Source organism: Petromyzon marinus, unplaced genomic scaffold (assembly GCF_048934315.1).
Source record: "Petromyzon marinus isolate PM22_M1 ecotype Great Lakes invasive population unplaced genomic scaffold, UKy_Petmar_22M1.pri1.0 PM_Scaffold_497, whole genome shotgun sequence".
Lineage (NCBI taxonomy): Eukaryota > Metazoa > Chordata > Hyperoartia > Petromyzontiformes > Petromyzontidae > Petromyzon > Petromyzon marinus.
The window spans coordinates 42,098-65,372 of record NW_027423498.1 but is presented as its reverse complement, the minus strand read 5'-3'; the positions used below and the strand labels follow the sequence as shown (position 1 = coordinate 65,372).

The following is a 23,275-nucleotide window of genomic DNA, read 5'->3' as shown; positions in this document are numbered from 1 at the left end:
GAGAGTGGGTGAGTGAGTGAGTGAGAGTGGGTGAGTGAGAGTGGGTGAGAGTGAGTGGGTGAGAGGTGGGTGAGGTGAGTGTGAGTGATTGGGTGAGTGAGTGTGAGTGATTGGGTGAGTGTGAGTGAGTGGGTGAGTGGGTGAGTGTGAGTGAGTGAGAGTGAGTGGGTGAGTGAGAGTGAGTGGGTGAGTGAGTGGGTGAGAGTGGGTGAGTGAGTGAGAGTGGGTGAGTGAGAGTGAGTGAGTGAGAGTGAGGTGAGTGTATGAGGGTGAGTGAGAGTGGGTGAGTGAGAGTGGGTGAGTGAGTGAGTGAGAGTGGGTGAGTGAGAGTGGGTGAGGGTGAGTGGGTGAGAGTGAGTGTGAGTGATTGGGTGAGTGAGTGTGAGTGATTGGGTGAGTGAGAGTGAGTGGGTGAGTGGTGTGAGTGAGAGTGAGTGGGTGAGTGAGAGTGAGTGGGTGAGTGAGTGGGTGAGAGTGGGTGAGTGAGTGAGAGTGGGTGAGTGAGAGTGAGTGAGTGAGAGTGAGTGAGAGTGGGTGAGTGAGAGTGGGTGAGAGTGAGTGGGTGAGAGTGAGTGAGAGTGAGTGTGAGTGATTGGGTGAGTGAGTGTGAGTGATTGGGTGAGTGAGAGTGGGTGAGTGAGAGTGGGTGAGTGAGTGAGTGAGAGTGGGTGAGTGAGAGTGGGTGAGAGTGAGTGGGTGAGAGTGGGTGAGAGTGAGTGTGAGTGATTGGGTGAGTGAGTGTGAGTGATTGGGTGAGTGAGAGTGAGTGGGTGAGTGGGTGAGTGTGAGTGAGTGAGAGTGAGTGGGTGAGTGAGAGTGAGTGGGTGAGTGAGTGGGTGAGAGTGGGTGAGTGAGTGAGAGTGGGTGAGTGAGAGTGAGTGAGTGAGAGTGAGTGAGAGTGGGTGAGTGAGAGTGGGTGAGAGTGAGTGGGTGAGAGTGAGTGTGAGTGAGTGGGTGAGTGTGAGTGAGTGAGAGTGAGTGGGTGAGTGAGAGTGAGTGGGTGAGTGAGTGGGTGAGTGGGTGAGTGAGTGAGAGTGGGTGGGTGTGGGTGAGAGTGAGTGAGAGGGTGAGTGAGTGTGGGTGAGTGAGAGTGAGTGTGGGGTGGGTGGGTGGGTGAGTGAGTGAGTGGGTGAGTGAGAGTGGGAGTGAGTGAGAGTGAGAGTGGGTGAGTGAGTGAGAGTGAGTGTGAGTGGGTGAGTGAGTAAGAGTGGGTGGGTGAGGGTGAGAGTGAGTGAGAGTGGGTGAGTGAGAGTGAGTGGGTGAGTGAGTGAGTGGGTGAGTGAGTGAGTGAGAGTGGGTGGGTGAGGGTGAGTGAGTGGGTGGGTGAGTGAGTGAGTGAGAGTGGGTGGGTGTGGGTGAGAGTGAGTGAGAGGGTGAGTGAGAGTGAGTGTGGGTGGGTGAGTGTGGGTGAGTGGGTGAGCGAGAGTGGGTGAGTGAGAGTGGGTGAGTGAGAGTGGGGTGAGAGTGAGTGGGTGGAGAGTGAGTGAGTGAGAGTGAGTGGGTGAGTGAGAGTGAGTGAGTGGGTCAGTGAGAGTTGGTGAGTGAGAGAGTGAGAGAGTGAGTGAGTGGGTGAGAGTGGGTGAGTGAGTGAGTGAGAGTGAGTGAGAGTGAGTGAGAGTGGGTGAGTGAGTGGGTGAGAGTAAGTGAGAGTGGGTGAGTGTGTGAGTGATTGGGTGAGTGAGTGATTGGGTGAGTGAGAGTGAGTGGGTGTGTGAGAGTGAGTGATTGGGTGAGTGAGAGTGAGTGATTGGGTGAGTGAGAGTGAGTGGGTGAGAGAGAGAGTGGGTGAGTGAGTGAGAGTGAGTGAGAGTGAGTGAGAGTTGGTGAGTGAGAGTGGGTGAGTGAGTGAGAGTGGGTGAGTGAGAGAGAGTGAGTGAGAGTGGGTTAGTGAGTGAGAGTGGGTGAGTGAGTGAGGGGTGAGTGAGTGGGTGAGAGAGTGAGTGAGAGAGGGAGTGAGAGAGGGAGTGAGAGTGGGTGAGTGAGTGAGAGTGGGTGAGTGAGTGAGAGTGAGTGGGTGAGCGAGAGTGAGTGAGTGGGGAGTGAGTGAGTGTGAGTGAGAGTGGGTGAAGTGAGTGAGAGTGGGGTGAGTGAGTGAGAGTGGGTGAGAGTGGGTTAGTGAGTGAGAGTGGTGAGTGAGTGAGTGGTGAGTGAGTGGGTGAGAGAGTGGGTGAGTGAGTGAGAGGGTGAGTGAGAGAGGGTGAATGTGAGAGTGGGTGAGAGTGGGTGAGTGAGAGAGAGTGAGTGAGAGTGAGTGAGAGTGGGTGAGTGAGTGGGTGAGAGAGTGAGAGTGGGTGAGAGTGGGTTAGTGAGTGAGAGTGGGTGAGTGAGTGACGTGGGTGAGTGAGTGGGTGAGAGAGTGGGTGAGTGAGTGAGAGTGGGTGAGTGAGAGAGGAGTGAGTGAGAGTGGGTGAGAGTGGGTGAGTGAGAGAGAGTGAGTGAGAGTGAGTGAGAGTGGTGTGAGTGAGTGGGTGAGAGAGTGAGAGTGAGTGGGTGAGTGAGAGTGAGTGAGTGGGTGAGTGAGTGAGTGTGTGTGAGAGTGGGTGAGTGAGTGGGTGAGAGAGTGAGTGAGAGAGTGAGTGAGAGAGTGAGTGAGAGAGTGAGTGAGAGTGGGTGAGTGAGTGAGAGTGAGTGGGTGAGTGAGTGAGTGTGAGTGAGTGAGTGTGAGTGAGTGAGAGTGAGAGTGAGTTTGGGTTTTGAGTGATAGTTTGTGAGTGACCCACAGACTCCCCTCCGTCTCCCCCCTCTAGGTGTCTGCGTGTCTCTCCCAAGCTGGTCTCTCCTCCCTCCCGCATCTCCCCGGCCTACCACCACCTCCACCTCCACCCCACCACCACCACCACCACCTCCACCTCCACCCCCACCTGGACTCCACCTTGGCTCCTGCGTCCGCTGCTGCCGCTGGCACCGTCCTCGCTTGAGGCAGCAGCAGGACGGGACGACGCTGGGAGTTTAACAACAACAACAACAGCAGCAGCAGCAGGAGCAGCAGCAGCAGCAGCAGGACGGGTCGACGCTGGGAGTTTAACAACAACAGCAGCAGCAGGAGCAGCAGCAGCAGCAGCGGCAGATTCGGCGGCAGATTCGGCGGCAGATTCGGCGGCAGCATCATCAGCAGCATCATGGCCGCAGGAGTCTGCGATGGAGTTCGAGATGACCAGTGCAGCAGTGACCCCGGTGGGAGCAGGCCTTGTGGCACCAGCGGCCGCTACTGATGCAGCAGCGGCATCATCATCATCAGCGGCATCATCATCAGCGGCATCATCATCATCAGCGGCATCATCATCAGCGGCATCATCATCAGCGGCATCATCATCAGCGGCATCATCATCAGCGGCATCATCATCATCATCATCAGCGGCATCAGCAGCAGTGGCATCAGCAGCGGCGTCGTCACCGGCCGTTGCTACGGTTACAGGAGCGTCGTCACCAGCCGTTGCTACGGATACAGCAGCGTCGTCACCGGCCGTTGCCACGGTTACAGCAGCGTCGTCACCAGCCGTTGCTACGGTTACAGCAGCGTCGTCGCCAGCCGTTGCTACGGTTACAGCAGCGTCGCCGGCCGTTGCCACGGATACCGCAGCGTCGTCACCAGCCGTTGCCACGGATACAGCAGCGTCGTCAGCGTCGCCGGCCGTTGCCACGGATACCGCAGCGTCGTCACCAGCCGTTGCCACGGATACCGCAGCGTCGTCACCAGCCGTTGCCACGGATACCGCAGCGTCGTCAGCGTCGCCGGCCGTTGCCACGGATACAGCAGCGTCGTCGTCGGCAGGCGACGAAGCCAGGGTGCTGATTGGTGCTCTCCTGGCAGAGGTGAGGGAGGAGGGGCACGTGGGGTGTGGCGTGGGGAGACAAAGGTGGCCGGGCTGCGGTGCACGCACCTGTCAGACTTCTCTTGCACCCGCTTCACGGAGCGCACCGCTACGGTGGTGGTGGTGGTGGTGGTGACGGTGGTGGTGGTGGTGGTGGTGATGGTGGTGGTGGTGACGGTGGTGGTGGTGGTGATGGTGGTGGTGGTGATGGTGGTGACGGTGGTGGTGGTGGTGGTGATGGTGGTGGTGGTGACGGTGGTGACGGTGGTGGTGGTGATGGTGGTGACGGTGGTGGTGGTGGTGGTGTTGGTGGTGGTGTTTGTGGTGGTGGTGTTAGTGGTGGCGATGGTGGTGTTAGTGGTGGTGGTGTTAGTAGTGGTGGTGGTGTTAGTGATGGTGGTGTTAGTTGTGGTGGCGGTGTTAGTGGTGGCGGTGTTAGTGGTGGTGGTGTTAGTGGTGTTAGTGGTGGTGGTGTTAGTGGTGGTGGTGGTGTTAGTGGTGGTGGTGTTAGTGGTGGTGGTGGTGTTAGTGGTGGTGGTGTTAGTGGTGGTGGTGGTGTTAGTGGTGGTGGTGGTGTTTGTGGTGGTGGTGTTTGTGGTGGTGGTGGTGGTGGTGTTAGTGGTGTTAGTAGTGGTAGTGGTGGTGGTGGTGGTGACGGTGGTGGTGGTGGTGGTGGTGATGGTGGTGGTGGTGACGGTGGTGACGGTGGTGGTGGTAGTGGTGGTGATGGTGGTGGTGGTGACGGTGGTGACGGTGGTGGTGGTGATGGTGGCGGTGGTGGTGGTGGTGACGGTGGTGGTGGTGGTGGTGTTGGTGGTGGTGTTTGTGGTGGTGGTGTTAGTGGTGGCGATGGTGGTGTTAGTGGTGGTGGTGGTGGTGTTAGTAGTGGTGGTGGTGTTAGTGATGGTGGTGTTAGTTGTGGTGGCGGTGTTAGTGGTGGCGGTGTTAGTGGTGGTGGTGTTAGTGGTGTTAGTGGTGGTGGTGTTAGTGGTGGTGGTGGTGTTAGTGGTGGTGGTGTTAGTGGTGGTGGTGGTGTTAGTGGTGGTGGTGTTAGTGGTGGTGGTGGTGTTAGTGGTGGTGGTGGTGTTTGTGGTGGTGGTGTTTGTGGTGGTGGTGGTGGTGGTGTTAGTGGTGGTGGTGGTGGTGTTAGTGGTGTTAGTAGTGGTAGTGGTGGTGTTGGTGGTGGTGTTGGTGGTGGTGGTGGTGGCGGCGGTGGTGGTGTTAGTGGTGGTGGTGTTAGTGGTGTTAGTGGTGGTGGTGTTAGTGGTGGTGGTGGTGTTAGTGGTGGTGGTGTTTGTGGTGGTGGTGTTTGTGGTGGTGGTGGTGGTGTTAGTGGTGGTGGTGGTGGTGTTAGTGGTGTTAGTAGTGGTAGTGGTGGTGTTGGTGGTGGTGTTGGTGGTGGTGGTGGCGGCGGTGGTGGTGTTAGTGGTGTTAGTGGTGGTGGTGGTGGTGTTAGTGGTGTTAGTGGTGGTGGTGTTAGTGGTGGTGGTGTTTGTGGTGGTGGTGGTGTTAGTGGTGGTGTTAGTGGTGGTGGTGTTAGTGGTGTTAGTGGTGGTGGTGTTAGTGGTGGTGGTGTTTGTGGTGGTGTTTGTGGTGGTGTTTGTGGTGGTGGTGGTGTTAGTGGTGGTGGTGTTTGTGTTGGTGGTGTTAGTGGTGGTGGTGGTGTTAGTGCTGGTGGTGTTTGTGGTGGTGGTGTTAGTGGTGGTGGTGGTGTTAGTGGTGGTGGTGTTTGTGGTGGTGGTGTTAGTGGTGGTGGTGTTTGTGGTGGTGGTGGTGTTTGTGGTGGTGGTGGTGTTAGTGGTGGTGGTGTTAGTGGGTGGTGGTGTTTGTGGTGGTGGTGGTGTTTGTGGTGGTGGTGGTGTTAGTGGTGTTAGTAGTGGTAGTGGTGGTGTTGGTGGTGGTGGTGGTGGTGGCGGCGGTGGTGGTGTTAGTGGTGTTAGTGGTGGTGGTGGTGGTGTTAGTGGTGTTAGTGGTGGTGGTGTTAGTGGTGGTGGTGTTTGTGGTGGTGGTGGTGGTGGTGTTAGTGGTGGTGTTAGTGGTGGTGTTAGTGGTGGTGGTGTTAGTGGTGTTAGTGGTGGTGGTGTTAGTAGTGGTGGTGTTTGTGGTGGTGGTGTGTTTGTGGTGGTGGTGGTGGTGTTTGTGGTGGTGGTGTTAGTGGTGGTGGTGGTGGTGTTAGTGGTGGTGGTAGTGGTGGTGTTTGTGTGGTGGTAGTGGTGGTTGTGGTGGTGGTGGTGGTAGTGGTGGTGTTTGTGGTGGTGGTGTTAGTGGTGGCAGGTGGTGGTGGTGGTGTTAGTGTATGGTGGTGTTAGTGGTGGTGGTGTTAGTGGTGGTGGCGGTGGTGTTAGTGGTGGTGGTGTTTGTGGGGTGGTGTTTGTGGTGGTGGTGGTGTTAGTGGTGTGGTGTTAGTGGTGGTGGTGTTAGTGGTGGTGGTGTTATTGGTGGTGTTAGTTGTGGTGGCGGTGTTAGTGGTGGTGACCGTGTAGGGTGGTGTTAGTGGTGTTAGTGGTGGTGGTGTTAGTGGTGGTGGTGTTAGTGGTGGTGGTGGTGGTAGTGGTGGTGTTTGTGGTGGTGGTGTTAGTGGTGGCGGTGGTGGTGTTAGTGTTAGTGGTGGTGTTAGTGGTGGTGGTGTTAGTGGTGGTGGCGGTGGTGTTAGTGGTGGTGGTGTTTGTGGTGGTGGTGTTTGTGGTGGTGGTGTGTGGTGGTGTGGTGTTAGTGGTGGTGGTGTTAGTGTGGTGTTAGTGGTGGTGTTAGTGGTGGTGGTGTGTTAGTGATGGTGGTGTTAGTGGTGGTGGTGTTAATGGTGGTGTTAGTTGTGGTGGCGGTGTTAGTGGTGGTGACTGTGTTAGTGGTGGTGTTAGTGGTGTTAGTGGTGGTGGTGTTAGTGGTGGTGGTGTTAGTGGTGGTGGTGGTGTTAGTGGTGGTGTTGTTAGTGAGGGTGGCAGCAATGGTGGTGTTGGTCGTGGTGGTGGTGGTGTTAGTGGTCGTGGTGGTGGTGGTGTAGTGGTCGTGGTGGTGGTGGTGTTAGTGGTGGTGGCGATGGTGGTGGTGCTGCTGCTGTGATTAAACCACAGACACAGGTCACACCACAGGGGACCTTTGTCTGTGTGCGGTGTGTGTGTGTACCGAGGCATTGCTGCTACGCTAGCAGCACTTGCCCCTACAATTTACGTGAGGCTACACGGGGGACCTTTGTCTGTGTGCGTGTGTGTGTGTGTACCGAGGCATTGCTACTACGCTAGCAGCACTTGCCCCTACAATTTACGTGAGGCTACACGGGGGACCTTTGTCTGTGTGCGGTGTGTGTGTGTGTGTGTACCGAGCATTGCTGCTACGCTAGCAGCACTTGCCCCTACAATTTACGTGAGGCTACACGGGGGACCTTTGTCTGTGTGCGGTGTGTGTGTGTGTACAGAGGCATTGCTACTACGCTAGCAGCACTTGCCCCTACAATTTACGTGAGGCTACACGGGGGACCTTTGTCTGTGTGCGGTGTGTGTGTGTGTACAGAGGCATTGCTACTACGCTAGCAGCACTTGCCCCTACAATTTACGTGAGGCTACACGGGGGACCTTTGTCTGTGTGCGGTGTGTGTGTGTGTGTGTACAGAGGCATTGCTACTACGCTAGCAGCACTTGCCCCTACAATTTACGTGAGGCTACACGGGGGACCTTTGTCTGTGTGCGGTGTGTGTGTGTGTGTACCGAGGCATTGCTACTACGCTAGCAGCACTTGCCCCTACAATTTACGTGAGGCTACACGGGGGACCTTTGTCTGTGTGCGGTGTGTGTGTGTGTACAGAGGCATTGCTACTACGCTAGCAGCACTTGCCCCTACAATTTACGTGAGGCTACACGGGGGACCTTTGTCTGTGTGCGGTGTGTGTGTGTGTGTGTACAGAGGCATTGGTACTACGCTAGCAGCACTTGCCCCTACAATTTACGTGAGGCTACACGGGGGACCTTTGTCTGTGTGCGGTGTGTGTGTGTGTGTGTACAGAGGCATTGCTACTACGCTAGCAGCACTTGCCCCTACAATTTACGTGAGGCTACACGGGGGACCTTTGTCTGTGTGCGGTGTGTGTGTGTGTGTACCGAGGCATTGCTACTACGCTAGCAGCACTTGCCCCTACAATTTACGTGAGGCTACACGGGGGACCTTTGTCTGTGTGCGGTGTGTGTGTGTGTACAGAGGCATTGCTACTACGCTAGCAGCACTTGCCCCTACAATTTACGTGAGGCTACACGGGGGACCTTTGTCTGTGTGCGGTGTGTGTGTGTGTGTGTACAGAGGCATTGGTACTACGCTAGCAGCACTTGCCCCTACAATTTACGTGAGGCTACACGGGGGACCTTTGTCTGTGTGCGGTGTGTGTGTGTGTGTGTACAGAGGCATTGCTACTACGCTAGCAGCACTTGCCCCTACAATTTACGTGAGGCTACACGGGGGACCTTTGTCTGTGTGCGGTGTGTGTGTGTGTGTACCGAGGCATTGCTACTACGCTAGCAGCACTTGCCCCTACAATTTACGTGAGGCTACACGGGGGACCTTTGTCTGTGTGCGGTGTGTGTGTGTGTACAGAGGCATTGCTACTACGCTAGCAGCACTTGCCCCTACAATTTACGTGAGGCTACACGGGGGACCTTTGTCTGTGTGCGGTGTGTGTGTGTGTGTGTACAGAGGCATTGGTACTACGCTAGCAGCACTTGCCCCTACAATTTACGTGAGGCTACACGGGGGACCTTTGTCTGTGTGCGGTGTGTGCAGCTGACGCCAATAGAGAAATATGCCGTCAACTTCCTGGAAGAGAATCACCTCGGAGTGGATATTGAACCAGCGCAGGTGGGTGGTGGGTGGGTGGGTGAGTGAGGAGTGAGTGGGGGGTGGGTGGTGGGTGGGTGGTGGGTGAGTAAGGAGTGAGTGGGGGGTGGGTGGTGGGTGGGTGGTGGGTGGTGGGTGAGTGAGGAGTGAGTGGGGGGTGGTGGTGGTGGGTGGGTGGTGGGTGAGTGAGTGGGTGAGTGAGTGGGTGAGTGGGTGAGGGGTGAGTGAGTGGGTGAGGGGTGAGTGGGGGGGTGGGGTGGGGGGTGGGTGGGTGGTGGGTGAGTGAGTGAGGAGTGAGTGGGGGGTGGGTGGTGGGTGGGTGGTGGGTGAGTGAGTGGGTGAGTGAGTGGGTGAGTGGGTGAGGGGTGAGTGAGTGGGTGAGGGGTGAGTGGGGGGGTGGGTGGGGGGTGGGTGGGTGGTGGGTGAGTGAGGAGTGAGTGGGGGTGGGTGGTGGGTGGGTGGTGGGTGAGTGAGTGGGTGAATGAGTGGGTGAGTGGGTGAGGGGTGAGTGAGTGGGTGAGGGGTGAGTGGGGGGGTGGGTGGGTGGTGGGTGGGTGGTGGGTGAGTGGGTGAGGGGTGAGTGAGTGGGTGAGGGGTTAGTGAGTGGGTGAGGGGTTAGTGAGTGGGTGAGTGGGTGAGGGGTGGGTGGGTGAGTGAGTGGGTGAGTGGGTGAGTGGGTGAGGGGTGAGTGAGTGGGTGGTGGGTGGGTGAGTGAGTGAGTGGGTGAGGGGTGAGTGAGTGGGTGAGTGGGTGAGGGGTGAGTGAGTGGGTGAGTGAGGGAGTGAGTGGGTTGTTGGGTGGGTTTGTGGATGGGTGGGTGGGTGGGTAGGTGGGTGGGTGAGTGGGTGGGTGAGTGGGTGGGTGGGTGAGTGGGTGGGTGGGTGAGTGGGTGGGTGAGGGGTGAGTGAGTGGGTGGGTGAGTGGGTGGGTGAGTGGGTGGGTGAGTGGGTGAGTGGTGGGTGAGTGGGTGGGTGAGTGGGTGGGTGGGTGGGTAGGTGAGTGGGTGGGTGAGTGGGTGGGTGAGGGGTGAGTGAGGGGTGAGTGAGTGGGTGGGTGGGTGAGGGTGGGTGGGTGGGTGAGTGGTGGGTGAGTGGGTGGGTGAGTGGGTGAGTTGGTGGGTGGGTGAGTGGTGGGTGGGTGAGTGGGTGGGTAGGTGAGTGGGTGGGTGAGTGGGTGGATGAGGGGTGAGTGAGGGGTGAGTGAGTGGGTGGGTGGGTGAGGGGTGGGTGGGTTAGTAGGTGAATCGGTGATTATAATAGGATTGTCTCCCCGTGTCTCCCCGTGTCTCCCCGTGTCTCCGCGTGTCTCCGCGTGTCTCCCTACAGGTGTCTGTGGAACGCAGGAAGAGACGCTGGGAGGTGGAGCTCTTGCAGGAGGAGGGGGAGACACGGGGGAGACACGGACACCATGGAGACAGAGCTGCTCACGTACAGCAGGGAGGATGCTTACTGCCAGGTGAGACACGGGGAGACACGGGGAGACACGGGGAGACACGGGGAGACACGGGGAGACACGGGGGAGACACTGAGAGACACGGGGAGACACGGGGGAGACACGGGGAGACACGGGGGAGACACGGGGAGACACGGGGAGACACGGGGAGACACGGGGAGACATGGGGAGACACGGGGGAGACACGGGGGGACACGGGAGATACGGGGAGACACGGGGAGACACGGGGAGACACGGGGGAGACGCGGGGGAGACACGGGGAGACGCGGGGGAGACACGGGGAGACACGGGGGAGACACGGGGAGACACGGGGGAGACACGGGGAGACACGGGGAGACACGGAGGAGACACGGGGAGACACGGGGAGACACGGGAGAGACACGGGGAGACACAGGGAGACACGGGGGAGACACGGGGAGACACGGGGAGACACGGGGGAGACACGGGGAGACACGGGGGAGACGCGGGGGAGACACGGGGAGATACGGGGAGACACGGGGGAGACACGGGGGAGACACGGGGAGACACGGGGGAGACACGGGGAGACACGGGGAGACACGGGGGAGACACGGGGAGACACGGGGAGACACGGGGAGACACGGGGGAGACGCGGGGAGACACGGGGGGACACGGGGGGACACGGGGAGACGCGGGGAGACACAGAGACACTGAGAGACACTGAGAGACACTGGGAGACACGGGGAGACGCGGGGGAGACACGGGGAGACGCGGGGTAGAAACGGGGGAGACACGGGGAGACACGGGGAGACATGGGGAGAGACACGGGGGAGACACGGGGAGACACGGGGGAGACACGGGGAGACACGGGGAGACACGGGGGAGACACGGGGAGACGCGGGGGAGACACTGGGAGACACGGGGGAGACACGGGGAGACACGGGGAGACACGGGGAGACGCGGGGGAGACACTGGGAGACACGGGGAGACACGGGGGAGACGCGGGGGAGACACGGGGAGACACGGGGAGACGCGGGGGAGACACTGAGAGACACTGAGAGACACGGGGAGACACGGGGGAGACACCGGGAGACACGGGGAGACACGGGGGAGACACGGGGGAGACACGGGGAGACACGGGGAGACACGGGGAGACACGGGGGAGACACGGGGAGACACGGGGAGACACGGGGGAGACACGGGGAGACACGGGGAGACACGGGGAGACGCGGGGGAGACGCGGGGGAGACACGGGGAGACATGGGGGGAGACACGGGGAGACACGGGGAGACACGGGGGAGACACGGGGGAGACACGGGGAGACACGGGGGGAGACACGGGGAGACACGGGGAGACACGGGGGAGACACGGGGAGACACGGGGGGAGACACGGGGGGAGACACGGGGAGACACGGGGAGACACGGGGGGACACGGGGAGACACGGAGAGACACGGGGGAGACGCGGGGAGACGCGGGGAGACGCGGGGAGACACGGGGGAGACGCGTGGAGACGCGGGGAGACGCGGGGAGACGCGTGGAGACGCGGGGAGACACGGGGAGACGCGGGGAGACGCGGGGAGACGCGGGGGAGACACGGGGGAGACACGGGGGAGACGCGGGGAGACGCGGGGAGACACTGGGAGACGCGGGGAGACGCGGGGAGACGCGGGGAGACACGGGGAGACACGGGGGAGACACGGGGAGACACGGGGAGACACTGGGAGACACTGGGAGACAGTGGGGAGACGCGGGGAGACGCGGGGAGACACGGGGAGACACGGGGGAGACACGGGGAGACACGGGGAGACACTGGGAGACACTGGGAGACACTGGGAGACGCGGGGAGACGCGGGGAGACGCGGGGAGACGCGGGGAGACACGGGGAGACGCGGGGGAGACACGGGGAGACACGGGGAGACACGGGGAGACACGGGGGGCTGTCTGTCTCATCCGCTCTGTCTCTCTGCGTAGGATTTTGTCTACGAGTCTCCAGACGGCCGCGTACACGCCATGCCGGTGAGCGGGGACACACACACAGCTGTCTCTGTCTCTGTGTGTCTCTGTGTGTCTTTCTCTGTGTGTCTCTGTGTGTCTCTGTGTGTGTCTCTGTGTGTGTCTGTGTCTCTGTGTGTGTCTGTGTGTCTCTGTGTGTGTCTCTGTGTGTGTCTCTGTGTGTCTATGTCTCTGTGTGTGTCTCTGTGTGTGTGTCTCTGTGTGTGTCTCTGTGTGTGTGTCTCTGTGTGTGTGTCTGTGTGTCTCCCAGTGTGTCTGTGTGTCTCTGTGTGTGTCTGTGTGTCTCTGTGTGTGTCTCTGTGTGTGTGTCTCTGTCTCTGTGTGTCTCTGTGTGTCTCCGTGTCTCTGTGTGTCTCCCTGTGTCTGTGTGTCTCCCTGTGTCTCCCTGTGTCTCTGTGTGTGTCTCTGTGTGTCTCCCTGTGTCTCCCTGTGTCTCCCTGTGTCTCTCTGTGTCTCCGTGTCTCTGTGTGTGTCTCTGTGTGTCTTTGTGTGTCTCCCTGTGTCTCTGTGTCTCTGTGTGTCTCCCTGTGGGTCTGTGTGTGTCTGTGTGTCTCTGTGTGTCTCTCTCTGTCTGTCTCTGTGTGTGTATCTGTGTGTCTCTGTGTGTGTCTGTGTGTCTCTGTGTGTGTCTGTGTGTGTCTGTGTGTCTCTGTGTGTCTCCCAGTGTCTCCCTGTGTCTCCCTGTGTCTCCCTGTGTCTCTGTGTGTCTCTGTGTGTCTCTCTCTCTGTCTCTGTGTGTCTCTGTATGTCTCTCTCTGTCTCTGTGTGTCTCTTTCTGTGTGTGTCTCTGTGTGTGTCTCTGTGTGTGTCTGTGTGTCTCTGTGTGTCTCTCTCTGTGTCTCTCTGTCTCTGTGTGTCTCTGTTTGTCTCCCTGTGTCTCCGTGTCTCTGTGTGTGTCTGTGTGTCTCTGTGTGTGTCTGTGTGTCTCTGTGTGTGTCTCTGTGTGTGTCTGTGTGTCTCTGTGTGTGTCTGTGTGTGTCTGTATGTCTCTGTGTGTCTCTGTGTGTGTCTGTGTGTGTCTCTGTGTGTCTCTGTCTGTCTCCCTGTGTCTCCCTGTGTCTCTGTGTGTGTCTCTGTGTGTCTCCCTGTGTCTCTGTGTGTCTCCCAGTGTCTCTGTGTGTCTCTCTCTGTCTCCCTGTGTCTCTCTGTGTCTCTGTGTCTCTGTCTGTCTCTGTGTGTCTCTCTCTGTCTCTGTGTGTCTCTGTGTGTCTCTGTGTGTCTCCCTGTGTCTCTGTGTGTGTCTCTGTGTGTCTCTGTGTGTGTCTGTGTGTGTGTCTGTGTGTCTCCCTGTGTCTCTCTCTGTCTCTGTGTGTGTCTCTGTGTGTCTCCCTGTGTCTCCCTGTGTCTCCCTGTGTCTCCCTGTGTCTCTGTGTGTCTCTGTGTCTCTCTGTCTCTGTGTGTCTCTGTGTGTCTCCGTGTCTCCCTGTGTCTCTGTGTGTCTCTGTGTGTCTCTGTGTGTCTCCCTGTGTGTCTCCCTGTGTCTCCCTGTGTCTCCCTGTGTCTCTGTGTGTCTCCCTGTGTCTCCCTGTGTCTCTGTGTGTCTCTGTGTGTCTCTGTGTGTCTCTCTCTGTCTCCGTGTGTCTCTGTGTGTCTCCCTGTGTCTCCCTGTCTCTGTGTGTGTCTCTGTGTGTCTCTGTGTGTCTCTGTGTGTCTCCCTGTGTCTCCCTGTGTCTCTGTGTGTCTCTGTGTCTCTCTGTCTCTGTGTGTCTCTGTGTGTCTCCCTGTGTCTCCCTGTGTCTCTGTGTGTCTCTGTGTGTCTCTGTGTGTCTCCCTGTGTCTCCCTGTGTCTCCCTGTGTCTCCCTGTGTCTCTGTGTGTCTCCCTGTGTCTCCCTGTGTCTCTGTGTGTCTCTGTGTGTCTCTGTGTGTCTCTCTCTGTCTCTGTGTGTCTCTCTCTGTCTCTGTGTGTCTCCCTGTGTCTCCCTGTGTCTCCGTGTCTCTGTGTGTCTCTCTCTGTCGCTGTGTGTCTCTGTGTGTCTCCCTGTGTCTCCCTGTGTCTCAGTGTGTGTCTCTGTGTGTCGCTGTGTGTCTCCGTGTGTCTCCGTGTGTCTCTGTGTGTCTCCGTGTGTCTCTGTGTGTCTCCCTGTGTCTGTGTGTCTCTGTGTGTCTCCCTGTGTCTCTGTGTGTCTTCCTGTGTCTCTCTCTGTCTCCCTGTGTCTCCCTGTGTCTCTGTGTGTCTCTCTCTGTCTCTGTGTGTCTCTCTCTGTCTCCCTGTGTCTCCGTGTCTCTGTGTGTGTCTCTGTGTGTCTCTGTGTGTCTCTGTGTGTCTCTGTGTGTCTCCCTGTGTCTGTGTGTCTCCCTGTGTCTCTGTGTCTCTCTGTCTCTCTCTGTCTCTGGGTGTCTCTCTCTGTGTGTCTCCCTGTGTCTCCCTGTGTCTCTGTGTGTATCTCTGTGTGTCTCCCTGTGTCTCTGTGTGTGTGTCTGTGTGTCTCTGTGTGTCTCTGTGTGTCTCCGTGTGTCTCTGTGTGTCTCCCTGTGTCTGTGTGTCTCCCTGTGTCTGTGTGTCTCCCTGTGTCTCTGTGTCTCTCTGTCTCTCTCTGTCTCTGTGTGTCTCTGTGTGTCTCTCTCTGTCTCCCTGTGTCTCTGTGTGTCTCCGTGTTTCTCTGTGTGTGTCTCTGTGTGTCTCTGTCTGTCTCTGTCTGTCTCTGTGTGTCTCCCTGTGTCTCCCTGTGTCTCTGTGTGTGTCTCTGTGTGTCTCTCTGTCTCTGTGTGTCTCTGTGTCTCTCTCTGTGTCTCCCTGTGTCTCTGTGTGTGTCTCTGTGTGTCTCCCTGTGTCTCTGTATGTCTCTCTCTGTCTCTGTGTGTCTCCCTGTGTCTCCTTGTGTCTCCCTGTGTGTCTCTGTGTGTCTCTCTGTGTGTCTCTGTGTGTCTCCCTGTGTCTCTCTGTGTGTGTCTTCCTGTGTCTCTGTGTGTCTCCCTGTGTCTCCCTGTATGTGTCTCCCTGTGTCTCTGTGTGTCTCCCTGTGTCTCCCTGTGTCTCTGTGTGTCTCTTTGTGTCTCTGTCTCTGTGTCTCTCTCTGTCTTTGTGTGTCTCCCTGTGTCTTTGTGTGTCTCCCTGTGTCTCTGTGTGTATCTCCCTGTGTGTCTCTGTGTGTCTCTCTCTGTCTCTGTGTGTCTCCCTGTGTCTCTGTCTCTGTGTCTCTCTGTGTTTCTGTGTGTGTCTCTGTGTCTGTCTCTATGTGTCTCCCTGTGTCTCCCTGTGTCTCTGTGTGTGTCTCCCTGTGTCTCTGTGTCTCTGTCTGTCTCTCTGTGTCTCGTGTGTGTCTCTGTCTCCCTGTGTGTCTCTGTGTGTCTCTGTATCCCTGTGTCTCTGTGTGTCTCCCTGTGTCTCTGTGTGTGTCTCTCTCTGTCTCTGTGTGTCTCTGTGTGTCTCTGTCTTTGTGTGTCTCTGTCTGTCTCTCTCTGTCTCTGTGTGTCTCCCTGTGTCTCTGTGTCTCTCTCTGTCTCTGTGTGTCTCCCTGTGTCTCTGTGTCTCTCTCTTTCCCTGTGTCTGTGTCTGTTTCTGTGTGTCTCTCTCTGCCTCTGTGTGTCTCCCTGTGTCTCTCCCTCTCCCCTATGTCTCTGTCTGTTTCTGTGTGTCTCTCTCTCTGTCTCTCTCCCCTCTGTCTCTGTCTGTGTGTCTCCCTGTGTCTCTCTCTCCCCTGTGTCTCTGTCTGTTTCTGTCTCTCTCCCCTCTGTCTCTGTATGTCTCCCTCTGTCTCTCTCTCTCCCCTGTGTCTCTGTCTCTCTCCCCTCTGTTTCTCTCTGTGTGTGTCTCCCTGTGTCTCTCTTTCCCCTGTGTCTCCCTCTGTCTCTCTCCCCTCTGTCTCTGTCTGTGTGTGTCTCCCTGTGTCTCTGTGTCTCTCTCTGTCTCTGTGTCTCTCCCTGTGTCTCTGTGTCTCTCTCTGTCTTTGTGTGTCTCCGTGTGTCTCTCTGTCTCTCTCTGTCTCCCTGTTTCTCTCTCTGTCTCTGTATGTCTCCCTGTGTCTCTGTGTCTCTCTCTCCCCTCTGTCTCTGTCTCTGTCTGTGTGACTCCCTCTCTCTCTGTCTCTCTCCCCTCTGTCTCTGTCTGTGCGTCTCCTCTGTCTCTCTCCCCTGTGTCTCTGTCTGTTTCTCTGTGTCTCTCTCTCTCTCTGTCTCTCTCCCCTCTGTCTCTGTCTGTGTGTCTCCCTCTCTCTCTGTCTCTCTCCCCTCTGTCTCTGTGTGTGTCTCCCTGTGTCTCTCTCTCCCCTGTGTCTCTGTCTCTCTCCCCTCTGTCTCTGTCTCTCTCCCCTCTGTCTCTGTCTGTGTGTCTCCTCTGTCTCTGTCTGTTTCTGTGTGTCTCCTCTGTCTCTGTCTGTGTGTCTCCTCTGTCTCTGTCTCTCACCCCTCTGTCTCTCTCTGTCTCTGTGTGTCTCCCTGTGTCTCTGTGTGTCTCTGTGTGTCTCCCCTGTGTCTCCCCTCACCTCCCCATATCTTACCACCCCGTGACACTCCCCCCCCCAGATCTGGACCCCCCCCACTCCCCCCCACGAGGAGGAGGAGGAGGAGGAGTTTGTGGACCTTGCTGTGTTGGCGCTGTACTGCCCGGGCAGCATGGTGGAGTCTTTGTGTGTCTCCCTGTGTCTCTGTGTGTCTCTGTGTGTCTCTGTGTGTCTCTGTGTGTCTCCCCTGTGTCTCTGTGTGTCTCTGTGTGTCTCTGTGTGTCTCTGTGTGTCTCTGTGTGTCTCCCTGTGTCTCTGTGAGTCTCTGTGTGTCTCCCTGTGTCTCTGTGAGTCTCTGTGTGTCTCCCTGTGTCTCTGTGTGTCTCTGTGTGTCTCCTCTGTCTCTGTCTCTGTGTGTCTCTGTGTGTCTCCTCTGTGTCTCTGTGTGTCTCTGTGTGTCTCCCTGTGTCTCTGTGTGTCTCTGTGTGTCTCCTCTGTCTCTGTCTCTGTGTGTCTCCCCTGTGTCTCCCCTCACCTCCCCATATCTTACCACCCCGTGACACTCCCCCCCCCAGATCTGGACCCCCCCCACTCCCCCCCACGAGGAGGAGGAGGAGGAGGAGTTTGTGGACCTGGCTGTGTTGGCGCTGTACTGCCCGGGCACCATGGTGGAGTCTCTGTGTGTCTCCCTGTGTCTCTGTGTGTCTCCCTGTGTCTCCCCTGTGTCTCCCCTGTGTCTCTGTGTGTCTCTGTGTGTCTCCCCTGTGTCTCCCCTCACCTCCCCATATCTTACCACCCCGTGACACTCCCCCCCCCAGATCTGGACCCCCCCCACTCCCCCCCACGAGGAGGAGGAGGAGGAGGAGTTTGTGGACCTTGCTGTGTTGGCGCTGTACTGCCCGGGCACCATGGTGGAGTCTCTGTGTGTCTCCCTGTGTCTCTGTGTGTCTCCCTGTGTCTCTGTGAGTCTCTGTGTGTCTCTGTGTGTCTCCCTGTGTCTCTGTGTGTCTCTGTGTGTCTCTGTGTGTCTCTCTGTGTCTCTGTGTGTCTCTGTGTGTCTCTGTGTGTCTCCCCTGTGTCTCCCCTCACCTCCCCATATCTTATCACCCCGTGACACTCCCCCCCCACTCCCCCCCCAGATCTGGACCCCCCCCACTCCCCCCCACGAGGAGGAAGAGGAGGAGGAGTTTGTGGACCTGGCTGTGTTGGCGCTGTACTGCCCGGGCAGCATGGTGGAGTCTCTGTGTGTCTCTGTGTGTCTCTGTGTGTCTCTGTGTGTCTCCCTGTGTCTCTGTGTGTCTCTGTGTGTCTCTGTGTGTCTCCCCTGTGTCTCTGTGTGTCTCCCTGTGTCTCTGTGTGTCTCTGTGTGTCTCCCTGTGTCTCTGTGTGTCTCCTCTGTCTCTCTCCCCTGTGTCTCCCCTCACCTCCCCATATCTTACCACCCCGTGACACTCCCCCCCCCAGATCTGGACCCCCCCCACTCCCCCCCACGAGGAGGAGGAGGAGGAGGAGTTTGTGGACCTGGCCGTGTTGGCGCTGTACTGCCCGGGCACCATGGTGGAGTCTCTGTGTGTCTCTGTGTGTCTCCCCTGTGTCTCTGTGTGTCTCCCTGTGTCTCTGTGTGTCTCTGTGTGTCTCCCTGTGTCTCTGTGAGTCTCTGTGTGTCTCCCCTGTGTCTCTCTCTCCCCTCTGTCTCTCTCTGTGTGTCTCCCCTGTGTCTCTGTGTGTCTCTGTGTGTCTCTGTGTGTCTCTGTGTGTCTCCCCTGTGTCTCTGTGTGTCTCTGTGGGTCTCTGTGTGTCTCTGTGTGTCTCCCTGTGTGTCTCTGTGTGTCTCCCTGTGTCTCTGTCTCTCTCCCCTGTCTCTCTGTCTCTGTCTGTCTCCTCTCTGTCTCCCCTCACCTCCCCATATCTTACCACCCCCCCCACTCCCCCCAGATCTGGACCCCCCCCACTCCCCCCCACGAGGAGGAGGAGGAGGAGGAGTTTGTGGACCTGGCCATGTTGGCGCTGTACTGCCCGGGCACCATGGTGGAGTCTCTGTGTGTCTCTGTGTGTGTCTCTCTCTGTCTCTTACCACCCCGTGACACTCCCCCCCCCAGATCTGGACCCCCCCCACTCCCCCCCACGAGGAGGAGGAGGAGGAGGAGTTTGTGGACCTGGCTGTGTTGGCGCTGTACTGCCCGGGCACCATGGTGGAGTCTCTGCTGCCCCCGCTTCCGCACACCGCCCACGGCACGGGGGCAGCCGCTGACGCGGCGGGGGGGGCGGGGGGGGCGGGGCGCAGGCACGGGGGGGGCGGTGGGCACCGGGGGGAGCCCACCGCATCAGGTGGGGGCGGGGGGGGGGGCGTGGGGGAACACCGTCACTACTACCGTCATCACCATCATCGTCACTACTACCGTCATCACCATCACTATCATCGTCACTACTACCGTCATCACCATCATCGTCACTATCACTATCATCACTATCACCACCATCACTATCATCACTACTACCGTCATCATCATCACTATCATCGTCACTACTACCGTCACTACCGTCATCACCATCATCACTACTACCATCACCATCATCACTATCATCACCATCATCACTACCACTACCATCACTACCGTCGTCACTACCATCACTATCATCATCACTACTACCGTCATCACTACCGTCGTCACCACCGTCACCATCATCGTCACTATCATCATCACTACTACCGTCACTACTACCGTCATCACCATCGTCACTACCGTCATCACTACTACTACCGTCATCACCATCATCACTACCACTACCGTCATCACTACCGTCATCACCATCATCATCACTACCGTCATCACCGTCATCACCATCACTATCGTCACTATCATCACTATCACTATCATCACTATCACTACCGTCACTACCGTCATCACCATCATCACTACCGTCATCACTACCGTCGTCACTACCGTCGTCACCATCACTATCATCGTCACTATCACTATCATCACTATCACCACCATCACTATCATCACTACTACCGTCATCACTATCATCACTATCATCACCATCATCACCATCATCACTACCACTACCGTCACTACCTTCGTCACTACCATCACTATCATCATCACTACTACCGTCATCACTACCGTCATCACCATCATCACCATCACTATCATCACTACCGTCACTATCATCACTATCATCACCACCATCACTATCATCACTACCGTCACTATCATCACTATCATCACCATCATCACTATCACTATCATCACTACCGTCATCACCATCATCACTATCATCACTATCGTTACTATCATCACTACCGTCATCACCATCATCACCATCGTCACCATCATCACCATCATCACTACTACCGTCATCACCATCACTATCATCACTATCGTCATCACTATCATCACTACCGTCACTATCACTACCGTCACTATCACTACCGTCATCACTACTACCGTCACTATCATCACCGTTACTACCGTCATCACCATCATCACCATCATCACCATCGTCACCATCATCACTACTACCGTCATCACTATCATCACCATCACTATCATCACCATCATCACTATCATCACTACCATCATCACTACCGTCACTACCATCATCACTACCGTCATCACCATCATCACCATCATCATCACTACCGTCACTACCGTCATCACTACCGTCATCACCATCATCACCATCATCACTACCGTCACTATCACTACCGTCATCACTATCATCACTACCATCACTATCATCATCACTACTACCGTCGTCACCATCATCACCGTCACTACCGTCATCACCGTCTTCACTATCATCACCATCATCACTATCACTACCATCACTATCATCACCATCATCACTATCGTCACTATCACTACCATCATCACCATCATCACCATCATCACTATCACTACCGTCACTACCGTCATCACCATCATCACCATCGTCACTACTACCATCACTACCGTCACTATCACTATCATCACTACCGTCACTATCATCACTATCATCATCACTATCACTACCGTCATCACTACCGTCGTCACTATCATCACTACCGTCACTATCACTACCGTCATCACTATCATCACCATCATCATCACTACCATCACTACCGTCGTCACTACCGTCGTCACTACTACCGTCATCACTATCATCACTACCATCATCACTACCATCACTACCGTCACTATCATCACTATCATCATCACTACCATCACTACCGTCACTATCATCACTACCATCATCACCACCATCACTACCGTCACTATCATCACTATCATTATTACTACCATCACTACCATCACTATCATCACTATCACTACCGTCACTACCATCATCACTACCATCACTACCATCACTATCGTCATCACTATCATCACTACCATCACTATTGTCATCACTATCATCGCTACCATCACTATCGTCATCACTATCATCACCATCATCACTATCACTACTATCATCACTATAATCACTATCACCACTATCACTATCATCACTATCACTACCGTCACTACCGTCATCACTACCATCACTACCGTCATCACTATCATCACCATTATCACTACCATCACTATCATCACTACTACTGTCACTACCATCATCACTACTACCACCATCATCACCATCATCACTATCATCATCATCACTATCACTACCATCATCATCACTATCTCTACCGTCATCACCATCATCACTATCATCACTATCACTATCATCACTACCACTATCATCACTATCATCACTACTACCGTCACTACCATCATCACTACTACCATCATCACCACTACTACCACATCATCACTATCATCACTACCATCATCACTATCACTACCATCACCACCACCATCACCACCACCATCACCACCATCACCACCACCATCACCACCACCATCACCACCATCAGCACCACCACCACCACTACCATCACCACCATCACCACCACCACCATCAGCACCACCACCACCACATCACCACCATCACCACCATCACCACCACCATCACCACCATCACCACCATCACCACCACCATCACCACCATCACCACCATCACCACCACCACCACCACCGTCACCGTCTCCTCCCCCTCTCCCCCCTCCCAGTCGGCAAGAAGCACCGCAAGGCGGCCTCCATCGCCGCCTCCTCCTGCATCACCGCCGGCATCCCCGGGGCCGCCGCCGCAGCCACCGCCACCGGCGCCGCCGCCGGGGCCGCCGGGGCCGCCGCCGGGGCCGCCGCCGGGGCCGCGGCGAGCTCGTGCCCGGTGTCGCCGGCGGTGCCGCCCCGCTCGCTGTTTGAGCGACCCACGCCCCAGGTGCTGCGCGCCCGCCGGGAGGCGCGGCAGCAGCAGCGGAAGGCCGTGGCCAAGGCCGCGGCGCTCGGCTCGGCCGCCGCGGCCGCGGCCGCGGCCGCGGCCGCGGCCGCGGCCGCGGCCGGCGGCGGCGGCGTCGTCGCGGCGACCCCGGCGGCCGTCCCGGGGGTCGGGGGATCGGCAGCGTCCGCTGCCGCGGCCGCTGCCGCGGCCGCTGCCGCAGCCGCGGCAGCGGCCGCGGCTGCGGCAGCGGCCGCGGACGCGGCCGCTGCCGACGCCGCGGCCGCGTCGGCGGCGGCGGCGGCGTCGTTCGTGCCGCCCGCGGCCCCGCCGGGACGGGGGGCCGCCGTGGGCCGCGTGGGGCCGCCGCCGCCGCTGCCGCCGCCGCCGCCGGATCTCGCCGCCGACCAGCCGCAGTGGCTCGTCAACGAGGACTGGGCCCTGCTGCAGGTGACGCGGTGGGGGGGTGACGGTGTGGGGGGGGGTGACGGTGGGGGGGGGGTGACGGTGGGGGGGGTGACGGTGGGGGGGTGAGGGTGTGGGGGGGGGTGACGGTGTGGGGGGGTGACGGTGGGGGGGTGACGGTGGGGGGTGAGGGTTTGATGGTTTCCGTGACGGTGAGGTTTAGCGGTGACTGCCACTCGCCCTCTGGACGACGACCACCGCTACTGCCGTTGCCGCTTGTCCCCCGTGGTGGCGACCTGAATGCGCCTGAGCCACTTGCCCATGGCGGCTTCGCCGTGGGCATCGCAGGCCTCCCCGCGCCCCCGCAGCTGGCTTCTCATCATTGCCGGGGGACTCGGGAGTTTAATCCAGGCCCCGTTTTCGCCCTTCGCGGCGGCCGCGGCGAAGATTAGCCGAAGCAAAATTCTATCCGATATGCGACGCTTGGCGAGGCTTGGCGAGGCTTGGCAACGCTTGGCGAGGCTTGCCGAGGCTTGGCGAGGCTTGGCGAGGCTTGCCGAGGCTTGGCGAGGCTCGGCGAGGCTCGGCGAGGCTCGGCGAGGCTCGGCGAGGCTCGGCGAGGCTCGCCGAGGCTTGCCGAGGCTCGGCGACGCTTGGCGAGGCTTGCCGAGGCTTGGCGAGGCTTGCCGAGGCTTGCCGAGGCTTGCCGAGGCTTGGTGACGCGAACGCCTCGCTGCGCCGTTCGAAATTCCGGCTGGTTCTGCGAATCGTTCCCCTCCCGACAACTCGACCCTGCACAAGCAGCAGCAGCAGCAGCAGCAGCAGCAGCACCGCCACACGTCACAATCGCCGTTTCAACCGCACCGCAAAACGTCCACGGCAGAAACGACCCGAGAGAGGACCTCCCCCGGACCGAATCGTCGACGGCGTCGCCGACAAATCTGTTGGACTCCTGCGGCACGTTGACGTCGCCGCCGTCGGAGGAAACGAAATTGAAAATCCACTCGAGGTTGTCTCCCCGCCGTCGCTCCGTAAGAGAGAGAGAGAGACAGCCAGGGTGGCGGTCTCGCCTCGCCTCAACCACGACAGCATTCAGTTTCGATTTAGAGCTTTCGTGGCTGCAGTGATT

The 23,275-nt window shown here is 57.8% G+C and overlaps 1 protein-coding gene across 4 annotated transcripts; it reads left to right on the top strand.

Moving 5' to 3' along the window:
• Window positions 1–2,709: 2,709 nt before the first annotated feature.
• LOC142923413 (uncharacterized) lies at window positions 2,710–21,813 on the top strand. Of its 4 annotated transcripts, XR_012940752.1 has the most exons (7): window positions 2,710–3,732; window positions 3,766–3,813; window positions 8,577–8,651; window positions 9,956–10,085; window positions 12,013–12,057; window positions 17,574–18,762; window positions 21,533–21,813. XR_012940752.1 is itself a non-coding variant. In XM_076064500.1 (5 exons), the coding sequence occupies exons 1-5, from the start codon at window positions 3,139–3,141 to the stop codon at window positions 17,546–17,548; spliced, it is 1,464 nt and encodes a 487-aa protein (XP_075920615.1). In that variant the 5' UTR covers window positions 2,719–3,138; the 3' UTR covers window positions 17,549–17,565. The 4 variants fall into 4 exon arrangements, 2 of the variants coding, with proteins under 2 accessions (XP_075920615.1, XP_075920616.1); XR_012940751.1 differs by having other exon boundaries at window positions 2,712–3,813; XM_076064500.1 differs by lacking the exons at window positions 17,574–18,762; window positions 21,533–21,813 and adding an exon at window positions 17,010–17,565 and having other exon boundaries at window positions 2,719–3,813.
• The last annotated feature ends 1,462 nt before the right edge of the window (window positions 21,814–23,275 follow it).

Coding starts and splice junctions, on each gene's coding strand:
- LOC142923413 (XM_076064500.1), top strand. CDS start 3,139: ATGGAGTTCGAGATGACCAGTGCAGCAGTGACCCCGGTGGGAGCAGGC. Junction 10,086..12,012: donor GGGAGGATGCTTACTGCCAG/GTGAGACACGGG, acceptor CTCTCTGCGTAG/GATTTTGTCTACGAGTCTCC. Junction 12,058..17,009: donor GCCGCGTACACGCCATGCCG/GTGAGCGGGGAC, acceptor TCCCCCCCCCAG/ATCTGGACCCCCCCCACTCC.